Source organism: Pelobates fuscus, chromosome 3, assembly GCF_036172605.1.
Source record: "Pelobates fuscus isolate aPelFus1 chromosome 3, aPelFus1.pri, whole genome shotgun sequence".
NCBI classification, from domain to species: Eukaryota; Metazoa; Chordata; class Amphibia; order Anura; family Pelobatidae; genus Pelobates; species Pelobates fuscus.
In genome coordinates, this window is record NC_086319.1 from 369,293,728 (window position 1) to 369,315,626 (window position 21,899).

General features: G+C 43.9%; 1 protein-coding gene across 6 annotated transcripts in view; it reads left to right on the forward strand.

Annotated features, from left to right (window-relative positions):
• Positions 1 to 21,899, forward strand: part of MYO9A (myosin IXA) — a 126,024-nt gene that overhangs the window by 86,718 nt on the left and 17,407 nt on the right. For all 6 annotated transcript variants that reach the window (XM_063449381.1, XM_063449386.1, XM_063449385.1 and 3 more), the window contains 8 exons: positions 130 to 341; positions 3,463 to 3,579; positions 3,672 to 3,863; positions 4,068 to 4,115; positions 6,059 to 6,170; positions 7,338 to 7,399; positions 7,483 to 7,675; positions 14,255 to 14,383. In XM_063449381.1, coding sequence (XP_063305451.1) covers positions 130 to 341; positions 3,463 to 3,579; positions 3,672 to 3,863; positions 4,068 to 4,115; positions 6,059 to 6,170; positions 7,338 to 7,399; positions 7,483 to 7,675; positions 14,255 to 14,383 — 1,065 coding nt within the window. The remainder of the gene's footprint in view (positions 1 to 129; positions 342 to 3,462; positions 3,580 to 3,671; positions 3,864 to 4,067; positions 4,116 to 6,058; positions 6,171 to 7,337; positions 7,400 to 7,482; positions 7,676 to 14,254; positions 14,384 to 21,899) is intronic.

Below are 21,899 nucleotides of genomic sequence, written 5' to 3' on the forward strand. Positions count from 1 at the left end.
TGCTGTTTCTTTACTTAACTCTGTGTTCACACACAGCTGTCACCATGGTGACTTACAGCCACCTTTACTACTCTTGTCCTGATCCAACATACACTCCCTGTTCAATCAGTCTGTGCTCCTCTCTACTAGTGGACACAGGTTTGTGGCTCGTCCCTCACAGCCCAGACCTTAGCCGAGGGCGTGAGAAGGAGAACAAGGATCCCTCGCCCAAGATTCAGCGGCGGCGAAGTTTGAAGATCAGCAGTGCTGCTTTAGAACCAGCTCAGTGGCAAGACGAGCGAGCGCAAATCATCTGCAGTGCCAACGACTTGAAGTGTATGGATGAGTTTCTTCAGAAGAAGGTAACAATACCATCCTGCTCATGCCTGCACGTTCTAGTCATGGCAGGAAGTATTTTGAACATACCAGGTCAATGTTTTTTGCTTTGGATGCCAATCTGAGAAGTTGCTCTTATTCATGCTGTGATAGCAACACATTTCTCACTGTAAATACAAATACAAAAAAAAAAAGTCCTGCGCTCAAACTCCCATCACTCCTGGGCGGCAGCAACCACTGTAGTACACATCAGCCCCAATACATACAGTAAAAACCAAAGGAAAAAGTTACCTGCGCTCTTCCCAAATCCTTATGTATATTTAAACAAATGGAGGTTATTTAGTTTCTCCAATGGCCATAAGAGACTTTAGCCCACCTGCCACGTCAAGGCTAACCTCTCAGGTGGGTCCTACACTAAAAAGAGAAAAATGAGTTGGATACCCAAAAAGGGAAACAACTTCATGTGTGTCCAGGGGCGACCCGACCAGGGGATAACCCTTACAAAAATGTATAAATAGAAAAGCAGACCTGGTGGGTCAGAGAAAATAGGGCGCCCCCTAGTAAATATCCATACATATATACAGAGGATAAAACATAACTTTTAATAATTGCTGTATAAAAATATGCCTACAATAGGAATACAGAAAACAAAAATAATAATGAAAAATGGGAGGATATAATTGAGAGAGCGTGCTGGATGGGGGTAAGTATCCTAAAATAATCACCTGAAGGATACTAAGTAGATAGTCCCCCCCCAACATGTATAGTGTCTCTCAAGTACACTAATACCTCAATGCAATTCCTATAGAATGCAATGGGCCCTCCATCTAGCACCCACTGACAGTAACCAAAAAACGGAATCTGATCGGGTGATAGAAGTAGCAAAAAATAGCCTACTTGGGAGGGAACTGTAGCAAAAGAGGATAACAAAAGAGGTCAATGTACCATATAATAGAGCACTGTCCTGAAATGATACAATGTATCTGAAGAACGATATAGCTACTAGAGCACAGCCTCAGGGGGCAAGGAAAATAGATCTGGCGTGGAAAGAGCACAAAATATCTGACATGTGGCGCTGAAAAACTAACTAGCAGCCATACAACGATGTCTAAGAAAAAAAAAGTGAAAAAAAATGCTCAACACACACCCCTTCGCCCCTTCCCACCTGCCTCTAGTGTAACTAGTTCGGATTTCTAAGCTTTCTAGCTAATCATCCAGAAGAACAGTGTTATCAAATATCCTCCCTGCCTGCATGACTCGTGTTTCCGCGCCACTATATGCGCCTTCTTCGGAGGCTAACCAAAAGATATGTGAGCTTCGGGGGCTCCTTAAATACCCCTTCACACTAAATCCAATCTATGGGCGTATACAACGCGTTCGCGCCAAAACTGTCCGAAATCGAACAAGCCACATCCCTAAATGACGTGCCGGAATCAGATAGGATTATGCTAATGAGATGACCGAGACCTGGTTAACTCTCTAAGTGCCAGTATCATACTGTTGATAAGGCTAGTCTAATCCGTAATGTATAGTCCTTAGACATAGGAAAAACGCATAAGTGTGAATGAGGAGAGTGTAGAATCAGGATTCAGCACGGTTATGTGTTTAATAGCTGATATTAATGCGAGCATAAATCCTAGTGTGTTAGTACTGAAAAGAGGGCCGATCAATTATAGCAAAGGTATGCTAGTTCGTTTCTTTTCAGCGCCACATGTCAGATATTTTGTGCTCTTTCCACGCCAGATCTATTTTCCTTGCCCCCTGAGGCTGTGCTCTAGTAGCTATATCGTTCTTCAGATACATTGTATCATTTCAGGACAGTGCTCTATTATATGGTACATTGACCTATTTTGTTATCCTCTTTTGCTACAGTTCCCTCCCAAGTAGGCTATTTTTTGCTACTTCTATCACCCGATCAGATTCCGTTTTTTGGTTACTGTCAGTGGGTGCTAGATGGAGGGCCCATTGCATTCTATAGGAATTGCATTGAGGTATTAGTGTACTTGAGAGACACTATACATGTTGGGGGGGACTATCTACTTAGTATCCTTCAGGTGATTATTTTAGGATACTTACCCCCATCCAGCACGCTCTCTCAATTATATCCTCCCATTTTTCATTATTATTTTTGTTTTCTGTATTCCTATTGTAGGCATATTTTTATACAGCAATTATTAAAAGTTATGTTTTATCCTCTGTATATATGTATGGATATTTACTAGGGGGCGCTATATTTTCTCTGACCCATCCGGTCCTACACTAACCTTTCACCTTGCTTCGTTGAGCTTCTGGCAAATATATCTCCAATGAGACAGAGAGGGGTATTTTTTATTTATACACCTACATGCTTATTAACCCTTAATAGGGAACACATGGGATGGGCGGCAGCATTGTAACATAGCTGTGTGATACAAAAGTGAATCAAAATACAAAAAAACAAGTCCTGCGCTCAAACTCCCATTACTCCTGGGCGGCAGCAACGACCATAGTACACATCAGCCGAAATACATATAGTAAAAAACAAAGAAAAAGTTACCTGCGCTCTTCCCAAATCCTTATGTATATTTAAACAAATGGAGGTTATTTAGTTTCTCCAATGCCCACCTGCCACGTCAAGGCAAACCTCTCAGGTGGGTCCTACACTAACCTTTCACCTTGCTTCCTTGAGCTTCTGGCAAAGAGATCTCCAATGAGACATTTCTCACTGTACCCATTAGAAGCGTTAAACTTCTGTTTGAGGATTTTATGTTTTTGTACATTTACATCTAGGTTTAGGATTTTTCAAATTCTGTATCTTAGAATCTTGTGATTTTTTTTAATGAGTTACTCAAAGATTCCCATTAATTCTTAACATGCTATCATGAAGATGATGCCCTCCCTGCCCCACTGAGTCTTTGGTTGTATGGGTTTGTAACCATAAACTTTTGTGTTTTCCGTGTTTGGATCTCTTTTCTCATTCCACTACTTTACGACCGTTTACCCTGTTTTTAATGGCAAGGGCAGTGTACCAGTCAGAGGTTTAGTGTATGGAGACAGACTACTTGCACAATAATGTAATCCAGTAGAACCTAGAATACTAGACTTCAAAATACACAAGAGCTATCAGGTGGATAACAGTGATTTTAATGCACATTTTTCTCATTGTAGATTGGTGATCTGGATTCAGAGGATGGGAAAAAGGATTCTATGGTGGATGTACTATTCAAGCGTGCCCTTAAAGAATTCCGTCAGAACATCTTCAACCTCTATTCAACATCACTTGTGGTAGGTAGTGCATGTGGTGTGGGTGATTTGGACTCTAGATTCATTGCTGATTTGGGCATAATATATTTTTGGTTACTTTTGAATAACAACAGGGGGAAGATGGTAAGAGTATACGTTACAAGGACTTGGGATCCTTATTCGAGCAGATCCTGGATAAGACCATGAGACACCAGCAGTCACGAAGCTGGCCCGAATCTCCAGTCCAAGTTTGGATTAACACATTCAAGGTTTTCCTAGACGAGTTTGTCACAGAATATAAACCGATGAATTACACATCAGGAAAGGTAGGAATCCTATCAATAGAATGTGGAGATAACAAAACCATTCTAGAGCTGGTAGACATTAAGGGGAAGTGATCGAAGGACAGAATTATTAACTGAATTTGAAAAGAATAATATTGGGCCACAAAATGAGGAGGGATTTAGCAAAGTGAAATGAATTGGCTTCCAGAGCAAGTCTTTACTCTCGTGTCATCTCTTTCTCACAAGATCCAAAAGCCAGAAAGGAAAAAGAGAAGAAAGAAGGAGTCGGATATAGTGAGTTGTTTTGAATTGTAATTGTATGTTATTGCTTTAATCAGCTATCAGTATTATCGATTGTCGTTTAATTGTAAACCGTAAAATATATGCTCTATGCTCCTTAACTGATTTGAGCCAATGTTTCTAATCTTCCAATTGTGTACTGGAATCCATTTCTCAATTATTTTATTCTGTATATTGTTTTTCTGTTTCTTTATCACATATCTCTAAATGCATTCTCTCTTTCTTATCTGTCGCTTTTCCCAATAACTGTTTTCCCCATCTTGTTCTGTTTCTCTTTAACTTACGCTCACATTTGTCCTTTATATCTCCGTGTGTGCTCTCCCTATTTTGCCCTTTTTTTTCCATTTTGCTTTTAATCATGTTTCCTCTCTATCATTCTTTCTCAATGTCTCCAATAATCTGTCTATGATCTCTCACTTTTTCCCTACATTTTATCAGATGTCATTGCTCTTTATCTCATTTGGTAATAAAACAAACATAGTAGAATAATAAAAGCACAAATTATTACACATGCCAAGTGCAGTCCTGTTTTTCTGTCAGATATTTGTAATATTGCAATTCCTCTCTATCCCTTTTAAAGTACAAAAGCTCAGAGGGAGGCAGAAATCATGTTAAAAAAAATAAAAAAAATATGCATCTTAATTTCAATAAATCTGTGTGTGTAGTGTCATAGAAACATAGAATGTGACGGCAGATAAGAACCATTCGGCCCATCTAGTCTGCCCAATTTTCTAAATACTTTCATTAGTCCCTGGCCTTATCTTATAGTTAGGATAGCCTTATGCCTATCCCACGCATGCTTAAACTCCTTTACTGTGTTAACCTCTACCACTTCAGCTGGAAGGCTATTCCATGCATCCACTACCCTCTCAGTAAAGTAATACTTCCTGATATTATTTTTAAACCTTTGTCCCTCTAATTTAAGACTGTCCTCTTGTCGTGGTAGTTTTCCTTCTTTTAAATATAGTCTCCTCCTTTATGTATTTAAATGTATCTATCATATCCCCCCTGTCTCGTCTTTCCTCCAAGCTATACATGTTAAGATCCTTTAACCTTTCCTGGTAAGTTTCATCCTGCAATCCATGAACCAGTTTAGTAGCCCTTCTCTGAACTCTCTCTAAGGTATCAATATCCTTCTGAAGATATGGTCTCCAGTACTGTGTACAATACTCCAAGTGAGGTCTCACCAGTGTTCTGTACAATGGCATGAGCACTTCCCTCTTTCTACTGCTAATACCTCTCCCTATACAACCAAGCATTCTGCTAGCATTTCCTGCTGCTCTATTACATTGTCTGCCTACCTTTAAGTCATCAGAAATAATCACCCCTAAATCCCTTTCCTCAGATGTTGAGGTTAGGACTCTATCAAATATTCTGTACTCTGCCTTTGGGTTTTTACGTCCAAGATGCATTATTTTGCACTTATCCACATTAAATGTCAGTTGCCACAACTCTGACCATTTTTCTAGTTTACCTAAATCATTAGCCATTTGGCTTATCCCTCCTGGAAAAGTCCTAAAGGACTAAAATGATGTGTTCTCCATGTTCAAGTATTTGAAACATATACATAACATGCCAGTGTGTCTGTTAGTAAAGCCTTCTAGTTTCTACTAAGCGTTCACAAGCTTCCAACTGGTACTGGTCACTGCGTGGTGCTGTATATTTTTTTTAAAAAACTTTTTGTACTTCGGTTACATTTTCTATACTATTCCTAGTTCAGCTCCCTCCTTCCTTCACTGTATCTACTTCTCTGTGATTATCGCACCACTTGCCAGTCTTCCTTCCTTAAAATCAGACTTTCCTCTTTGCATTATTGTTTACCCATTCCTGTCCATTTACAGTCTTTATGTGACTCTGAATATTTCCAATACGTTCTTCCACTCGTCGCAAATCTCTCTGACAGCGCCTTACTTTGTTGTTTTTTGTTTATTTTCCAGGTAGAGGAGCATAATGGCCATGTATTTAAAGCTACACAATATAACATTCCCACGTACTGCGAGTTCTGTTCCTCACTCATTTGGATCATGGACCGAGCTGCTGTCTGCAAACGTGAGATTTCCTCTTACATGTTTCATTTAATGCCTAGGCCTGGTTGTGGTGCAGAGATTACTAAATGCCTATTGTTCTGGATAGAACAAGTATGTGTATCTTCGAAAGATTGCCTTGTAGGTGTTTAACCTGCGAACGCTTTGGTCCATCATCTTAGACATAATCCTCTAATTTGATTGGATCTTGCTGTTAATACAACTGAAAAGTTCTCCAACTCAACTAGTTTAGCCTAACATTTGCAGTGGAATTCCCAAGGGTTCTCAGATTTAAGGACACTCACGATGCCTAAATCACTTCAAGTGCTTCATGTGTCTGATAAAAAAAAATCAAAAAAAAAATCTGTGATTATATTTAGGTGGAATTTTTTCCTCCCTCTAAATTTGGATTTCAGTTCAATACAATTTTGAGTTTAGTAAATAACTTTGTAACATTGTATTGTATGCTGTACCTTTGTGATTAAACATACACTGCATTGTTCTTGTTCTCCGTGTGTTTTTGTACTTGTGGAATTTATGACATGGTGTTCCTTGGCGTTACTCCATGTTAAATGACAATAATAGATTGGCAGGGATTCATGAACAAGGAAAGTTTGTGCTATATGTGTGTTAAGGGAGTTTGCTTATAGTGTGCTTGTTGGGGTAAGGGCGGCTCGCCATTCACCTGCTATATTGTACAATTAAATTGGAATTAAGCAAACTGTTAAAATTACAATTAAAATCTATATTTGGCTGCAGCCAGTGTTCTGCACCTGCAGCAAGTGCAGGCCACTTGGACTTTTCCGTCCAGTCTTGTGCTTCTCAGTGAGTCATAGTGTAATCTGTGGGAATGCTCTGAATCATTTAGAAGAACCGAAGCGTGAGAGAGAGGTACAAGTGGGCGTCACATCCTTAATATTTAGAACACAATTCGTGTCTGGCAGCCTTGCCATCCAAAGCCACCAACCCTGCATGCCATGCAGGGCACACATGCTGTCGTTTGTGAACCCCGTCTAGATTAGTGCACATTGACCAACTTGCAACATTATCTCAAACTTACCCCTTTAGTTGGTTAGTTATTCTCATTGAGTTATGTTATGTAATGAATGCTGTATCTAAATGTACTTGGATTGAGTCCGTATTATACTATGTAGTGTTTTATAGTTTGGTTAAACCCTATGTTTTGTCTTAGTGTGTAGATATGCCTGTCACAAGAAGTGCTGCTCCCAGATCATCACACCGTGTAGTAAGAAGGTGAGAAGGTTTTTCTTTTCCCTTTTTCTTCTGATGTTTGTTACTATATGTTCATGACCTAATTATCTTCCCTTTGTCCTCAGTATGACCTTGAGCTATCTCCCCGTCACTTTGGAGTGGAGTTGTCTCGTCTCACAAATGAAGAACGGACCGTCCCAGTCCTGTTGGAGAAACTGATCGGTTACATTGAGATGCATGGGCTCTACACTGAGGGCATATATAGAAAACCGGGGTCCACCAACAAGATCCGGGAGCTGAGACAGAGTCTGGACACAGGTAAATGTCCACGATTCCCTGCCTATCGTTCCAGCAATTATTTATTATAACTTTCATTGCACACCGGCATATCCTTTGCTTTATCCTCCTGAGCAGGGGCGGACTGACAGGTTGGGCAGATCGGTCATGGACCGAGGGCCCGAGGCAGTCAGGAGCCCGGCAGCACAGTCATGCTCTGGCTGTGGAGATCAGAGATCTCCTCAGCCAGAAAACATGATTCCTCCGTTATTCCAGTGATATGCTGCAGGGTCCCTGCAGCACATCACTCTGTAGTTAACCCCCTTCCTCCCTCACCCGTTTCCTCTCTCTCAGGGAGACCTGGCAGTGAGTATTCAGTTCTTGCTGCCAGGTCTCCAGCCGTGCGGTGCTGTGTGTGAGAGGAGGAAGAGGCGGGGCCAGGAAGTGACATCACTTCCTGCCCTGCCTGAAGAGCACTGGACGATAAGGAGCTGGAGCAACCTGGCATACAGCACAGGTAAGCTTCTTATAATTTTAATTCAGGTCAGCACCCCCCTGTTTCCCTGTACCGACATCAGCCCCCCCCCCCCCCCCCCAGTACCCATATCAGCCCCCCCCCCCCCCAGTACCCATATCAGCCCCCCCAGTACCCATATCAGCCCCCCCCCAGTACCCATATCAGCCCCCCCCAGTACCCATATCAGCCCCCCCGTACCCATACCAGCCCCCCCAGTACCCACATCAGCCCCCCCCAGTACCCACATCAGCCCCCCCAGTACCCACATCAGCCCCCCCAGTACCCAAATCAGCCCCCCCAGTACCCAAATCAGCCCCCCCTGTACCCAAATCAGCCCCCCCTTTACCCAAACCAGCCCCCCCTGTACCCAAATCAGCCCCCCCTGTACCCAAATCAGCCCACCCTGTACCCAAATCAGCCCCCCCTGTACCCAAATCAGCCCCTCCCAGTACCCAAATCAGCCCCTCCCAGTACCCAAATCAGCCCCCCCCAGTACCCAAATCAGCCCCACTATACCCAAATCAGCCCCCCCCTGTACCCAAATCAGCCCCCCCCTGTACCCAAATCAGCCCCCCCCTGTACCCAAATCAGCCCCCCCCGTACCCAAATCAGCTCCCCCGTACCCAAATCAGCCCCCCAGTACCCAAATCAGCCCCTCCCAGTACCCAAATCAGCCCCCCCAGTACCCAAATCAGCCCCCCCAGTACCCAAATCAGCCCCCCCAGTACCCAAATCAGCCCCCCTGTACCCACCTCAGCCCCCCGTACCCACATCAGCCCCCCCCCCAGTACCCACCTCAGCCCCCCTGTACCCACCTCAGCCCCAGTACCCATCTCTGCTCCCACCTCTACCCCTCATTACCCACCTCAACCTCCTTTACCCACCTCAGCCCCCAGTACCCACTTCTGCTCCCACCTCAGCCCCCAGTACCCACCTCTGCTCCTACCTCAGCCCCCCTGTACCCACCTCAGCCCCCAGTATCCATCTCTGCTCCCACCTCTACCCCTCATTACCCACCTCAACCTCCTTTACCCACCTTAGCCCCCAGTACCTACTTCCGCTCCCACCTCAGCCCCCAGTACCCACCTCTGCTCCCACCTCAGCCCCCCTGTTCCCACCTCAGCCCCCAGTACCCACCTCAGCCCCCAATACCCACCTAAGCTCCTCCTCCACACACCACATCTCCCCTTGCACCCACCTCAGCCCCCTTTCTCCCTGTACCCACCTCGACCCCCCTGTACTAACCACAGCTCCACCTGCACCCACCTCAGCCCCCCTGTACTAACCACAGCTCCCCCTGCACTTGCCTCAGTTCCCGTGCACCTACCTCAGCCACCATTCCTCTTTGCACTTACCCCAGGATCTACCTATCCCTGTACCCACCTAATCCCCTATGCACCAACCACAGCCCCTATGCCACCTCCACCTACCATAGCTCCTATGCCTTCCAGTACCCACCACAGCCACTATGTCCCTCCCTGTGCCCACTACAGCCTCTATGTCCCATCCTGTGCCCACAACAGCCCCTTGTCTATCCGCACCCACCACAGCTCCTTCTGCACACACCACATCTCCCCCTGCACCCACCTCAGCTCTCCCTTTACCCACCTTAGCCTCCTGTGTCCCTGCACCAACCACAGCTTCCCCTGCACCCACCTCAGCCCCATCTGCATCCACCACAGCTGCTCCTGCACTCACCTCAGCCACCATTCCTCCCAACACTCACCCCAGGATCTACCTATCCATGTTTACACCCAAGCCCCTATGCTCCCACCACATCCCTTATGCCACCTCCAACTACCATAGCTCCTATCCCTTTCAGTACCCACCACAGCCATTATGTCCCTTCCTGAGCTCACCACAACATCTATGTCCCACCTCATACTCTGTCCAGCCCCACCCCCACTTCAGTCCCCGTGCCTCCCTGCGCCCACCTCAGTCCCCGCGCCTCACAGTGCCCACCACAGCCTCTGTGCCTCCCTGCACCTATTTCAGCATTTATCCCCCTACACACACACACTACAGCCACTATCCAACTTATACACAGTAGAACCTCTATTATCCAAACATGCACACACTACAGCCCCAGTAACCACCAGATGCCTACTACAGATTCTATCCCACACACACTGCAACACAGCCAGCCCTCTCTACTCACATAATGCACTGAAAATAGCCCCATTCACACATGCAAAAACCCACAAGGAGCCTCACTGTATAGACACACCACAAGCAGCATCCCCAAACATACAAAATGACATGCAGCCTCCCTTCACATACACATCACAAACGGCATACCAACCATTGCAATACTGCACACAGCCTTCACACACACAACTTTTACAATCTCTTATAAAGCGCCAACATATTCTGCAGCGCTGTACAATAGGTAAAACAAGAGAAAGGATTAATCTAACACAACACTTTGACATACAGGAACACATCACTAACCACATCCCCCACACACGCAACCCCACAAGTAGACTCCAAACACATGTGGCTAGTTTTAAGGTTGTACATGTGGGGGATGCTGCTTGTGATGTCCAAAGCAAAAGTAGTGGAAGTGTGTATTAAATTTGCTTTATTTTAATTGCTGGGGAGGCACGCCAGCAAGGGTTACTCCATCTAAAAACAGTGTTTATTAAAACACTGGTTTTGGTTGGATTAACCCCTTAAAAGTAAATCTGGCCATTTTGGGGGGCACTCGGGGATGTGGGAGTCAGGGATGTGTGGCTCTCACACATCCATTCTGTGTGCTGGGCAGCCTACACATAATATATGTGTAAAAGCACCAGAAAGAAGGGGTAGAAGAATAGCAGGGAACCAGAAAACCTTGGACCAGGACCAGGAGGGCGGGCCCTTGATCACCCACTGCCCGAGGGCCCTGTGAGGTGTCAGTCCGCCCCTGCTCCTGAGTGTTGTATTATCACATGTTGATCATGTTCAGTCCTGGGATTATTGCAGAATGGATAGATAATCTTTATATTCTGATGGTTTAAGGCAGCGAATGCTAACTTTTTGTAGATGTGTATAGGATACATTTCTTGTTATACTCTTATAGCATCACTGGTCTGGTTATCATTAAACCAGATAGAGAATATGTATCAATGCCTATAATGTAATATCCAGTTATCTTGCTGTAAATGCACAGTGTCTGAAATGTCTGCGTAATATGCAATTATTAGCCGAGGATATGCCAATATGACAGCGCTATAATGGTAATTGCAGTTTCTTTCATTAAATATGAAATCAATAGCTCTCAGTTTTGTATACCTGCATCATATACAATTTGCCCTTCAACTAATCTGAAATCAATAGGACTAAACTGCCTCATCAGTTAAAGATATAGCAATAGACATAAACTCCATATTAACCGCATTACTGTGCAGTCCTTCAATGAAATAATTAAATAAAAGCAAGCCGTAGCAAGCTATGGGAATACTAAGCAATACATCCATTATTTCACTTATATTTTATATGTCGCGAGTTATGGACCATTACTTGAGCTATGTTTCGTTTTTTGTTTTGTTCTGTTCAGAATGCCGATAAAACATGACTCTGCGTTCGATGCTGCACACATTCTGTAACGTAGGCTAATGCAGAGACTTTCATTTTGTTCCGAAACAGTTTAGACTTGATATCGTGAGAGACAAACTCTGAGAGTATTGAGTTTTCTTGTAAATTCTATTTTGCCATATTCATATATTTGTAATGTCTTCCGAAATCTGAAAGGTTAATATGTGCTTAGTTATATCAGCTGTACATCACTAACAAGGCCCAAATAATCACCTGAGATTGCTGTATTACGTACTGGGGGGAGCGTTCTGGCCTGCATTGTGCTGTCCTGTTTGTAGGACCAGTCTCGTACAGTAATAGGATCCTTCTGTGTTGGTGCAAGAGAACTAAAACTCATTTTAGACTCCTCAGTGGACTAAACAGAAAACAAGGTATTATACTCTGTTCTGTGGTGTGCATGTTCCATAGCTTTGCTTTTTGGATTATTAACGGTTTGGTTCTTACCTGGGATCCATCAGGTACTGCTCCTTGAATGTCTGCTGCTAGAAGCTCTCTGCATTGTGTTACATCTAGAAGTGCAGGGTCTATAGCTCATTGGTTGAGGGCAGGTTTCCCCAAACACCGGCCCTCCAGATGTTGCTGAACTACAACTCCCATGATTAAATAGATAGGCTGAGAATCATGGGAATTGTAGTTCAGCAACATCTTGAGTGCCGGAGTTTGAGGAAGCCTGCGTCTAGGCCAATGAGCTGTCTCAGCATTACAGTGCAGTGCTTAGCTCCAGTGAGCTCCTAGCAGGAGCTTCCAGCTCTTACTTACTGCTTCTGGGAAATCCCATCTAGGAAGTCAAACCAATGGCAAATGGTGTGATTACTTACATTGGGAGGGCAACAGGGCACGTCTGTAGTGGTTATGGTGCTTGGAGTGTCCCTTTAACACTTCCAGTGTGTTTTGCTGTATGTATATTCACATTCTTCTGATAAGAGAACAGCTTTCATAATGGTGTTGTACCCCTTTTGAGTCACATACATTTGGGTTTGCTGGATTGAATGTCTCAAACTTTTTTCCCCAGCTAGACAAATGTGGCCTAGATTTTAAGTTTCATAGTCAATATTTGCCTATTTCAGGTTTATTGAATAACTCTCATGGTTATTCACTAAGCACAGAATTTGCCAAGTCAGAATTGGCAAAAATATTTGGTAGATATTGGAGCAGTTTGTAGGATAAATAGTTGCGGACCAGATGTGCACATTCTGGGTGATTCACCGAACCTACTGCTGGACTGTGTTATCTGAACTTCCATCTGAACTGCAAATCTGGGAAGAATTCGTTGATTTTCACAGAATCTTTCAAATCCACAGTGTGTTCAGAGCCTAGTGATTTACCTTACTTCTGTAAAAGTTATTTACTAAATGTGGTAAAAAATCTCCCAAGCCAGCTTTGTTCCCAGAGAGCTATTATCTGTTGTACTCCTGATACAGTGTAATGAATAACTCTAAAAGTAATTAGGAAATAAATAATTTTTGGCTGCACAATTCCCCTCCCGCTTTACTTTGTTACCTGATCTTTGTGGCTCCAGGGACTTTATTTTGTATAAAAGAGAATGTGTTCCTATACAGTACAATACTGGATTAACCAGTAGGATGTGCCTTGATGTGTTTGGAATAATGCTCTGGGGCACGCTGATTACTGTCAGTGAATCCTTTGTTCCCTGTGTATAATCTGTGTTAAGTTATTATCCTGCTGACCTCCTGACAGATTTATAATAGTATGATGTTTTAAAAGCTTTGTGACTCATTGGAAGATGAAGTGCTGGAAACTCCTTAATAGTATATTGTCTTCTGAACACTAAATGATGGTATAATGAAAGTGGCCGCAGTCAGTGACTAAATATATTCATCAAGGTCATATACTTACATTTTTATATTCCTATATACATTACTCATCAAAGCCGTGACTACAGAGTCCGAGAGAAACGGCACTGCTGCAAACCAAGGCTGTCCTCGTACATTGAATAGGGGAGGCCTCTGTGTTCTATGTGATCGCACACAAAAACCCACACTGTCAGCATTTTTTGAAACAAAACTAAAATGTGAATTAATATTCAAGATATAAAATGAAGCACATGTTCAGTCCTCTTCAAGGAGGGAATATAGCTTTAAAAACAAACAAACAAACAAACCAACCAACGTTTTCGTATAAATCTGCTTCAGAGTACAGCATTTAATACATTTGTTCCAGGCTACTTTGAGTTATCATAGTGTGCTTTCTATACAGATGGATTCCTATTTGCCTGCTGCAATACTAACATACCCTAGCACACATTGTCTCTGTTCCCGAAGCGATACGTTCGTACCCAATAACACATTGTATCAAGGACAGACAGCAATGTTATCACCACATTCTAGCTTTGTTATTTTCATCTTGTTTATATTGTAAGCCTCTCGTTGTCAATCACTATGTTTGCATTCTTTCCCTTCCACTTGTCCCTCTACCCCCCCATAACCTAGTACTGCTTCCAGTGTTTGATTAATCTTTCCTATTACAGCAGTGATATTTACACGGTCATCCCTCCCTTTCTCTTACAGATATTGACAGTGTGAATCTAGATGACTACAACATCCATGTGATTGCGAGCGTGTTCAAGCAATGGCTGCGTGAGCTTCCCAACCCACTTATGACATTCGATTTTTATGAAGAATTCCTCAAATCTATGGGTACGAAATGCCACGAGACAAACCCTGCCTAGGATTGTGTCTTCCCCTAATAGCTTTTCTGTTTTCAGAGCTGTGAACTCGCTCTCCGTTTGACTCTCCCTTACAATTACTTAATAAATGTGTGTGTGTGTATATATATATATATATATATATGTATATATGTAAGGCCTTGGCCTGTAGTTGTGGGGGGGGCTTGAATTCCCGTTAAAAGGGCGGCCAATCCTCTCCCACCTTACCGTGGACAGTCTGGCGAATCACTTCCGGTTCCCAGAGCGGTTGGACTTCCGGTTCCCAGAGTGGAGGCAGCAGTTCCAGAGTGGCAGCAGCACAGCAGCTACTCCTGACAGCTGGCGTTCCTCCTTCATGGCGGTTTGCGACGGATGGTGAGTAAGCAGGCCGGTATCATTGTACCGGCCTGCAGACCACACACAGCCTGACCCGCCGGGGTCCTCGGCTGCGGCACGGGGGATTGTGGGGTTTCCCCACCGAGAGCCTTGCCCGGGATCGACTAGTCCCCCCTCCCCTCTCGATAGGAGCCGGTTCTCTGCATCGGTGGATCCGGCTCCTTAATCTCTTACCCCCACACGCCTACGAGCTTGGGGGCCCCGATAACTTGGCCGGTACGCTATTGCGCCGCAGGCTCCCGACACTGTGTTCCGGCTGGTTGCCATGGTGATGTATGGAACGCACGTGGTTAGTACAGGGAGTCTTGCAAACTCCTGGTTTTATAGGCGTGCTAGAAAAACATGATACAATTTAACACTTGGTGCATCATATTTTTAAAGATTCCATGTTTAGCCTTATAGGTGATCCCTCAGATTTCAGACTAAGAACACCTGAATCTCTTGCCTTAACAATCCAATAGACAGATACAGTGAGCTATGTGCTCGTCTTCCAGGCATTAAATACATCCTTGCAATTGCAAACAGTTTCACATCACAATCTTTCTTCAGTCATTTGCTACAGATGTACCAAGATAGCTTTTACAGCAAATGCAGGATTCAAGGCACATGTACATGGCAAATCCACATAGGGATTGTTAAACACTTGTAATGCTGCTAAAGGGTTAAAGCATAATGGAGTAAAAAAAAAAAAAAGTAAATACAGTTAATGTCTGCAGGAACCTGCTAAATTACGCCTAGACAGGAACAGGTTAAAGGGACAGACCCACGCAAAACACACATAGGGTCATTTATCAACGTCTCAAAGCAACAAAGCACCGCATTCGATTCATCAATTCAGAATATCCCCTTTTATTACAAATGGCGAGAAAAACGTATCAATTTATTATGCAAAACCTTGTATGTACATGTTCCACTGCCTCATATTTGAACCTCTGGTCACAGCTGTTCACAATTAGTATGCTACGCAAGTCATATTAAGGAATGCAACTCTTGTCCTTTACTTTCCGTCCCTCTAGCCGATAACACCCTTGTACTTCTAGTGGCATAAGAGCAACCAGAATATTTTCTTACAGAAGGTATGTTGGTGTCCTGCAAATGTTTCCCTTCATTGCTGTGCCTCACTAAGTACCTCACTCACTAAGATAGTTCGAGTGGTTGAAATCTTGTTTATTATTTCATAAATTATAATTTTGGGTATATTATAGTAGGGCGTTTGATCACACTTGGAACCAGGGTTCAATTTTAACGTCCTGCTGTTCAGATTTGCCCCTGCTTTCAATATGTAGTGGGCCCCAATTCACATATCGGGTTGGTATATCACTCTGTCTACATAAATGCAGGGTTCAGTCCTAGGTATCGCACTCGGGTTATAGAGACGTCGGGGACCCCTTCCATAGGAGTCCTTGGTTTGTCAGCTGGTATATACATTTTCTGTTAGGTGATATTTGTTATTATGTTCCTGCAAGTTCATTGCAGGATATTAATTTTAAGTTTTGTGACGTCATTCAGGGCCGGACTGGGATAAAAATTCGGCCCGGGCATTTTTTTATCACAGCGGCCCACTAAGAAGGGGGCGGGGCAGAGAGGGTGTGTTTTGTCATCATTAACGACAAACACGCCCCCTTCTCAAAGTGCAGGCCAGGGCAGACCATGCGCAGAGCTCTGCTAAAGAGCACTAGCATGAGAAAAAAGCCCTGTATTTTTTCTGCACAGTGCAAGCAAATTTAATAACATGCTTGCACTGTGTTTCCTTGCAACTTGTCTCTGGTGTCTCTGTAAATGGATACCAGGAGACAAAAGGGCCAGGAAAGAGTATTGTGCATGTGTTTGGAGCCTGCTTGTGGTATTGCGTGTGTGTAGAGTGAGCTGATTGTGGTGTGGTATTATGTAATAAGGTCGGTTTTAGTCGTGTTGTGTTTGTGGTGTAATGTAATGCATATGTGGCTAGGGGCTGTAGAGAATGTGTGTATAGGGGATGTAGCAAGTGTGTGTGTGTGGGTATAGGTGATGTAGTGTTTGTAGAGAGTGTGTGTTTAGGGGTGTAGTATGTGTTTGCTTACAAGGAATCTAGTGTGTGTATAGGGGATCCAAAGTGTGTATGTGTGTATATATATATATATATATATATGTGTGTATATATATACATATGTTTGGAAGTATTGTGTGTGGTGCAGTGTGTTGGGGAGGTTCTGTGTGTATGTGAGGTGTGCAGCATGTGTGTATGATGGATGCTGTGTGTGATGTGTGTGAGGGTGCGGTGTGAGGGTGCTGTGTATGAGAGTGTTGTGTGCTGATTGTGATGTGTATGTGAGTGAGAGTGCTGTGGATAATGTGTGTGAGTACTGAGGGTGCTGTGTGTGAGGGTGCCGAGTGTGATAGTGCTGTGGATGATGTGTAAGAGTGCTGTGTGTGATGTGTTTTGTGATAGTGCTGAGTTTGATGTGTGTGAGAGAGTGCCGCGTGTGATAGTGCTGTGTATGATGTGTGTGATGTGTGTGTGAGTGCTGAGTGTGATAGTGCTATGGATGATGTGTGTGAGTACTCAGGGTGATGTGTGTGAGGGTGCTGTGTGTGAGAGTGCCGAGTGTGATAGTGCTGTGGATGATGTGTGTGAGAGTGCTGAGGGTGATAGTGCTGTGGATGATGCGTGCGATAGTGCTGTGGATGATGTGTGTGAGAGTGCTGTGGATGATGCGTGCGATAGTGCTGTGGATGATGTGTGTGAGAGTGCTGAGGGTGATAGTGCTGTGGATGATGTGTGTGAGAGTGCTGAGGGTGATAGTGCTGTGGATGATGTGTGTGAGTGCTGAGGGTGATGGTGCTGTGGATGATGTGTGTGAGTGCTGAGGGTGACAGTGCTGTGGATGATGTGTGTGATAGTGCTGTGGATGATGTGTGTGAGAGTGCTGAGGGTGATAGTGCTGTGGATGATGTGTGTGATAGTGCTGTGGATGATGATACTATTTCACATGTGCTGTTGACAGATCCTTCCATAAATCTTAAATATGCAGCCCAGAAAGTAGGAACGTGCTCTGTACAGTAATAATTTTAGCTGTGTATTGACTGATGCAGAGCTATATATTACACAGTGCAATGATCAACATTTTAAAAATAAGAAAATAAAATAAAACATATAAATATGTAATTTTACAAATAAGCCACATATTCAGCTATACTACATAATGCAATCTAGCTACAAGCAATTCGACATACATTAAGAATGTAACATAAAAAAAAAGTGGAAAGAAATTGTGGGAAGAAGATAGGTAGGGCACAACGCGCATGGCAACGCGCCGGATCTCGCGAGAGGTACCCGGCGGAGCTGCAAGATAGAGCTCCGCCGGGTCCTCTCTCTCTCTCCCTCCCTTCCTCCCCAGCCGCAGGTCTATGAAAGTGGGCCGGTGAGGGAGAGCTTTGATCTCCCCACCGGCCCGTCGTGGCAAACAGCGGGGCCGGCGCTCGGATAGTGCCAGCCCTGCAAAGACCGGCAGGGGAGATCTTGGGACCTCCCCTGCCGGCCTCGGCCCATGGCCACCGCGGCCCACCGGGCATTTGCCCGGTGTGCCCGATGGCCAGTCCGGGCCTGACGTCATTGATAAAATGCTTGGTCTTCTTGAGTTGATGTTGTGGTTTAGATTGTACTCATTGTGTGTTCTGTTATTGAGCATTAACATCTCGTTTTTAGGTGTCTTGGTCGTGCAGTTCTGTTGCTGGACAAGAAATGCATTTCCGTCACCTACCTTTTATTATTTTCATTACTTCTCTATAGGTTCTGGAAGGTTTTCCGTTTACTGTTCAGGCCCGCGTTCTGGGCCACTCACATAATCTACACGCACGGATACTCAATCCCCTTATCGTTTTACTAGGTTACAGCACGTATCTAATACCTCCCTTGCTCCTATTTTCCTGCTGGTAATCTAGTCCTGTCTCAACTGTATCAGGCACGTTTTCACATACCTGTACTTTCTATTTAGGGTAGTACTGGCTTTTTGAGAATGAGGTTGCCCAACTAGGTTATGTTTTCCGGTCTTAATCCATACGTTAGTGGTCCCGCGAGGCCATCACCCATCCTCATACTCGGAGGTATACGTCCCTCGGTCCATAGGTAGCCGCCTCGCATGGTTGCATAGGGAGGGCCTCCCATGTCACTCCCATTCTATCTAATGCTTTAGTTGCCACCGAGAGGCCAACACCCTGCCACAACGTTCGGTGGCCTCAAAATCCCCTCTGGCCAACTCATAGTTAGCGCCTCTCACGCCGCTTGGCAATTAGTAGGGCCTCATCTGTCACGTTAAGTTAGCTAAGTTCTTCGCCACGTGGCTTCTAGCTAGCCTGCCTGTACCCTATCCCTTCATCTCACTGTGATGATTAAATTACATGTTTTTCTGTTATGTGTCACAGTTCCGGAGGGGCTGGTGGTTCTAGTTCAGGTAGGTTGTTACACGTTTGGTTCTCTTTATTATCCTTGTGTCCGTATAGAGTTTCCTAAAAAACCTTACCACACTGGCATCAACATCACGTTATTGGTTACACTTTTACAATACCATCCCTCACAGCATTGGTTCAATTTATGCGTAAAGGCTGACTCTAGGGTTCCACATGGGTTTGTACATTTGACAACTGGGACAGTGGAATGCTAACTTACTACAGATCCAACAGACCGAGAGTTAATGTGTACAGTTATAAGGATGGAACTAGTTCAAGGGTTCGTGGAGGGGGGTTTGGTTCCCCTCCTTTTCACACAATTTTGGGGATCCGGTTAGGCTCTTTCCACATACAGGCTGGCACATATCAACATGTGCATTTGAACTCTAAATGCAACGAGGTCTGGCTACCGCAAGAACCTTCGATTACTGCTGGGGTCGCTCAATGTTGCCATGTGAATCATACCACAGGGTAGATCCTTCATTTCCCGATTACTACTCTTTATTCCCATGACTCACCACAGACATATCATGTTTAGACACCTCATGCAACCACTGATTTACTTATTGGCACTTTCCTCGAATACCGTAAGGGTGAGCCATGTTTATTCCACCCTCTCTGACATTTCACCCTTTGTTTGGACAGATGCCGCGGCATACTCTGGTTTGACGGCCTTCGGAGGGAATGTATGGCGTTGCGCGTCATGGCTCTTAGGCGTTAAGTCCCGACCCAGCTTCTCCTATACTCCGACCTTGTTTTCATATGATATCCGTTCATGACGGCTGCCATAACCTGGGGACCAATATGGTCCAGTCACTCTGTCAGATATTATTCACATACACCTAGCCATTGTACATATGGGCCGATCTTCATCTCTGGTCTTAAGGAGACTATTGAGGAAACTCACATGAATAGCTGCTTGCTATTTTATCACTTGTATTCACATGCCGGGTTTCACAAATGTCTCAGCTGACCACATTCATCGGTTTCGTTTCGGGGTTTTGGCCAGACACTACCCACCTCTTCCGGGCTAGCTTACCGGCCCGCCATTCCGAGACATGCTCGTGGAATAAGGTATGGTTTACCCTTGCACATCACGTTTCTCACCTTACACTTTCAGTCGACAATAGGTAATTGTACGATAGGGTGTTCACATATTTTCACTAAGGCTGTAGGGGGGGTTCAAGCTATTGACATGTTTGCTATGGAATCTGTTTTGGGGTTCACTTCTTTTGCCACCTTAACATATATAATCATTTAACACAATTAAACGGTATCGTATGGATATCCAACACCACATGCTCCTACGACGCCCCAATAATACAGGATTCCTTTTATATTATCTGATAAAGACCTACTGAAAGGAATTCAAATCCAAGACACCTGTGCCATATCAAAGGCTACTCATCCACACGACATATTCATTCACTATCCAACTATAGATTCAGCTCCTGCGGAGCACATGACCATACAACAATCAAACAGCCAAACCTCTAGCAGGCTATGGGTTCTTACATCCCATGACTTTACCACTAAGAATATAATAACCACAGCCACCATAGACCATTAGGACCTATCTTTACATCAGTCTATACCTATCCCTATAGCACATACGGTCAACATACCCCTATTACCTACTCTAAACAATGGGGCCCGGTAAAGTTCTGGATACTTATTGCACCACTTTACAGATACAACCACTCCAGCCATTATCAGAACTTCATGGCTCCCATTCGTACAGCATCTTAAGGCATGCTTCGTGTTCACTTACTGTTAACTAGGCTCGGCATAATACAAACCTTTCATCAGGACACTCCTACCCCATAGGGGCAGCATTCTCAGCTTCCTCCAACCACATTCCAGCTCATATCATCGGGACTATGGGATTCTAGAAGTTCTCCACCTATACTCTTTACAGCCCGAACCAGTGGAAGAGGTAATACAAGCTTTTTGTGACTTGTCCGAATAAACGATTGTTGTTATATGATTAATTTGGTATGGTATTCTTCTTTTTGCCCACTTTTATTACAGGCCTACTGCACTGTCGGTTCCAGGACACACCACAACCGACTGGTGTCATTTGAATATGTATTTTGGTTATAATATGCTATGTTACACTATTATCACGGCAAGTGCCCCGACTACAAATATATATTATATATATATATATATATATATATATATATACACACACACTTCAAATTCAGCTGTCTTCACTGTATGATTCTTTTATTGATTGACCTTCTGTGCATGCTTAATAAGACCAGGGACAATTGGGAGAACAAGTCCCCGTTAGCTATAAAACACGTGTTACTTCTAATTTGAATTAACCATGGTCTTTTAGTCTTTCTATTTAACTTTGATTTAATGAAGTAGAAGATGTATCGAAGCTGACTGCTTATACAATCCTTTTTCTCTATTTGCTTTGCACTCTCTATCCTCAGACACATGTCTATGGTCTCGATATATTCGCCTTCTCTTCCCTTTTCTATATTCTTATGACATTCTTCTTTTGGACAACCACCTTGTTTCTAATCCCCAATTGAACATATTGATACATAGAAATATTGTCTGAATGGACTCTCTGCCCACAAATTATATTTTCATGTGCTATTTCATGAAACCAATAAACCATTTCACTTTCCCATGTAAGGCCTGACTTGGTGAATAAAGACCATTAGGGCAGA